The sequence below is a fragment of the Aplysia californica genome, unplaced genomic scaffold (genome assembly GCF_000002075.1).
Source record: "Aplysia californica isolate F4 #8 unplaced genomic scaffold, AplCal3.0 scaffold00381, whole genome shotgun sequence".
Lineage (NCBI taxonomy): Eukaryota > Metazoa > Mollusca > Gastropoda > Aplysiida > Aplysiidae > Aplysia > Aplysia californica.
This window is the reverse complement of record NW_004797651.1, coordinates 102694-106166: the sequence shown is the minus strand read 5'-3', so window position 1 is coordinate 106166 and position 3473 is coordinate 102694. Positions and strand designations below refer to the sequence as shown.

The window sequence follows — 3473 nt, the reverse complement described above, 5'->3', positions numbered from 1 at the left end:
AGAGAGAGAGAGAGAGAGAGAGAGAGAGAGAGAAATGAATGGCAGATCAAAAGAGAGATATAGACAGAGATATAAATATACAAAGAGTGCAAAAGAAAGAGAAAGGAGGAGAGAAAGAGAGAGATAAGTAGATAGAGAGAGATAGCTAGAGATAGAGAGATAGAGAGGTAGAGAAAGATAGATAGAGAGAGAGATAAAGACTGATAGCTAGACAGAGATAGAGAGAGATAAGTAGATAGAGAAGGATAGGTAGATAGAGAAACAGAGACAGACAGATCAACTACTTTCACCTCATTCTCTCACCCCCAGCCGACCCTACCCAGTCGAGTGTCGGGCAGCCAAGCCAACACGACAGCCGCCACTGTACGTCCTGGAAGCACCGCCCACCCGTCGTCTGGCCCCACCCACTCTTCGTCAGGCCCCACCCACTCCAGCCGCCCGTCTGGTGGGATCGCCACGGGGGCTGCGATGGCCTCAACCCCCATGCCACGGTCTGGGCAGGTGAGATCTGGTCATGTCTGGGCACAGGTGTAGTTGGCAGGTTCACATACAAACATGTGCTACTATATATGTGAGGCAGCGTGGTGGAATCAGGCTCTTGTCAATTGTTGGGCGTGTCGAGATATTGGTTTCATCTTAAAGCTTGTTCAATTGTCTTTATTTGGATGGAAAAAAAATATCCATTTATCTTGAATGCAAGTCGAGATATTTGTGAATGAAGGAGGTGAGGGTCACCAATTTTCAGAGGCAAAATTAGTGAGAAAATGGCCCCCAAAGATTAGTTATTTCTTTAGCTTAAAAGTACATGGTAACTGAAAATTTACATTTTATGTGCCTTTAATCAACGTTTTACTGAAAAATCCACCCAGAAATGAGTTCTTTACTGGGCATGAAAGGTGTTGAGCCGAAAAACAAAAATTTGATAAAAATTTACCAACATGCTGGAAAATGCAGGTTTCTTCATTTTGATTATTTTGACGAGAGCCTGATTCCACCACGCTGCCTCACATATTGTTGAGAGGGGGGGGGGGAGGAATGGGGGTTTGCCCACAACTCAAATTCACCAAGTTCGTTACACTAACTCAAGTGTTTTGCTTGTGCATTAAGTTTTGTGCAGAAAATGTGACGTCTTATGAAACTGGAAGAAGAAAAAAAAATATGAAGGAATTAATAACCGTATTTAAATACTTTAGTAAACCAAGAAACTTGATTGAAAGGATAAGATATTTATGTGCGTGGATGGTTGGCAGGTGCTCTTGTGTGGTTTGCTCCTTCTTCCCTGTCAAACATCTATTGTCCTTTTGTCCACTCCTTCTTTTTTGTGTTTGTTACTCTCTTGTAACACCTCTAATCTTCAGCACTCATATGACCTGATTGTGTTGCAAGTGCCGTAAAATGCTTACTAGAACTAAAACTAAAACATTTCTGTACGTGCAGAGCTCCAGACTTGCGGCTGAGCCAAGGGTCCAGCCCGTAGAACACCTGGGCACAGAGAGACGCGAGTCCAAGGCTCCGCACGGGTCACGCTCAGCTGTGGGGAAGTCGGGAGATGGTTTACCTGGCCAGGCGCCACATAGGACGCAGGAGAGAGGTGAGGGCTTGACGACACCGCATCTTTCTTGTTTGTTTTGTATAATATTATTGTCACCTTCGTTCTCTCTCTCTCCCTCTCTCTCTCTCTCTCTCTCTCTCTCTCTCCCTCTCTCTCTCTCCTCTCTCTCTCTCTCTCTCTCTCTCTCTTCGTCTCTCTCTTTCTCTCTCTTTGTCTCTCTCTCTCTCTCTCTCTCTCTCTCTCTCTCTCTCTCTCTCTCTCTCTTCTGGCACTGTTGTGTGATAAGCGGTTAGTGATGCCGACAGCACGCAGGAACTCAACACTTGCTCGGGGTCCTTGAAAAGTGCTGATTGTGGGTCACTGAAATGTCCCAGAAGACAGGTTCTGACACGATAGTTGACACATGGTCCATAGTCTCGTCCTCCTCCCTGTAGGCTCGATGGAACGGATCTGGTTTATCTGTTGGCACAATTTTGTGGAGATATGATCTCAGCTTGGGCGATTTTCCGCCAGTTCTCATTTGTCACCTTCGCTACGTTGCTGTTGTTCGGGGTATTAAAAACAATGAGGAGGGAGACTCGGGGGAGAGGAGAGACTTTGAGGTTATGTTTCTGTTCTGTTTTGAAGGTTGTCTTCATCTTTGTCAAGGTTATTCTGTTGCAACTTTTTGAGATGAAGAATTATATCATTGATGTTTTTTGTGATAATAGACAAACATAGTCAATGTAATGATGATGAACAGACAGACTTATCATAATAATAATAATAATAATAATAATAATGATAATAACAATAATAGTAATAATAATAGTAATAATAATAATAATAATAATAATAATAATAATAGCTGAAATAATCCTTTTCCAATTGTAATTATCACCATTGTTGTGTTATGAAAATTATTATTAAATCTTTGACAAAAAACAAAAACAAAATATGAATGTGGGTTAAGCAGGTGATCTGGTGGGGTTTGCTTTTTCTTTCCTATCAAACATCTTTCGTCCTTGTCTCTCCTCCATCTTTTCTTAGCATGCTACTCTCTATTGGTATCTCTAATCTTGGCCACTTATATGGCCTATTTATGTTGCAAATGTAGAAAATTCTAACGCTCATGTTAAACCCAAACATCTTTAATATATTCGGCATTGATAAGGTATTATTGTTGCAAATGTGGTAGAATTCTTGCTAAAACTAAAACTATACATCTTTGATCCTTTATAACTTTTTTGAGTTGCAAGTGCTGTAAAAGTCTTACTTAAACTAAAAACTAAAAACTAAAACTAAATGTGAGGCAGCGTGGTGGAATCAGGCTCTCGTCAAATTAAGCAAAGTGAATAAACTTGCATTTTTTCGCAGGTTTGTGAATTTTTATCAAATTTTTGCTTTTTGACTCAACACCTTTCATGCCCATTAAAGAACTCATTTCTCTGAGGATTTTTCTGAAAAATGTTGAGTAAAGGCACAAAAATGTAAATTTTCAGTTACCACGGACTCTTAAGCTAAGGAAATAACTAATCTTTGGCGGCCATTTTCTCACTAGTTTTACCTCTGAAAACAGGTGACCCCCACCTCCCCACCTCCTTCTTTCGCAAATAGCTCGACTTATATTCAAGATAGATGGATATTTTGTTCATACAAATAAAGACAAGTGAACTAGCTTTAAGATGATACCAACAACTCTACATGCCCAAAAATTGACGAGAGCCTGATTCCACCACGCTGCCTCACAAATAATGACTGGTTGATTTTGGGCACTTTTATAACTTTTTTGTGTTGCAAGTACTGTAAAAGTCTAAAAGTTAACAAAAAACTAAAAACTAAAGAATGACTGGTCGTTGCAGCCTTCGACGGGAATGCGGTGACCAATCCTAGCGGTCAAGGCAGTCGCAGGAGTAGCCGTAGCCGTGCCGCCCGCCCTGTG

General features: G+C 41.1%; 1 protein-coding gene across 1 annotated transcript in view; it reads left to right on the top strand.

Moving 5' to 3' along the window:
• Positions 1-3473, top strand: part of LOC118477118 (intracellular protein transport protein USO1-like) — a gene marked incomplete in the record, with an annotated part of 22453 nt that overhangs the window by 17091 nt on the left and 1889 nt on the right. The window contains 3 exon segments of the mRNA XM_035971126.1: positions 310-501; positions 1438-1591; positions 3394-3473. Of these exon segments, the coding sequence (XP_035827019.1) occupies positions 310-501; positions 1438-1591; positions 3394-3473 (426 nt within the window).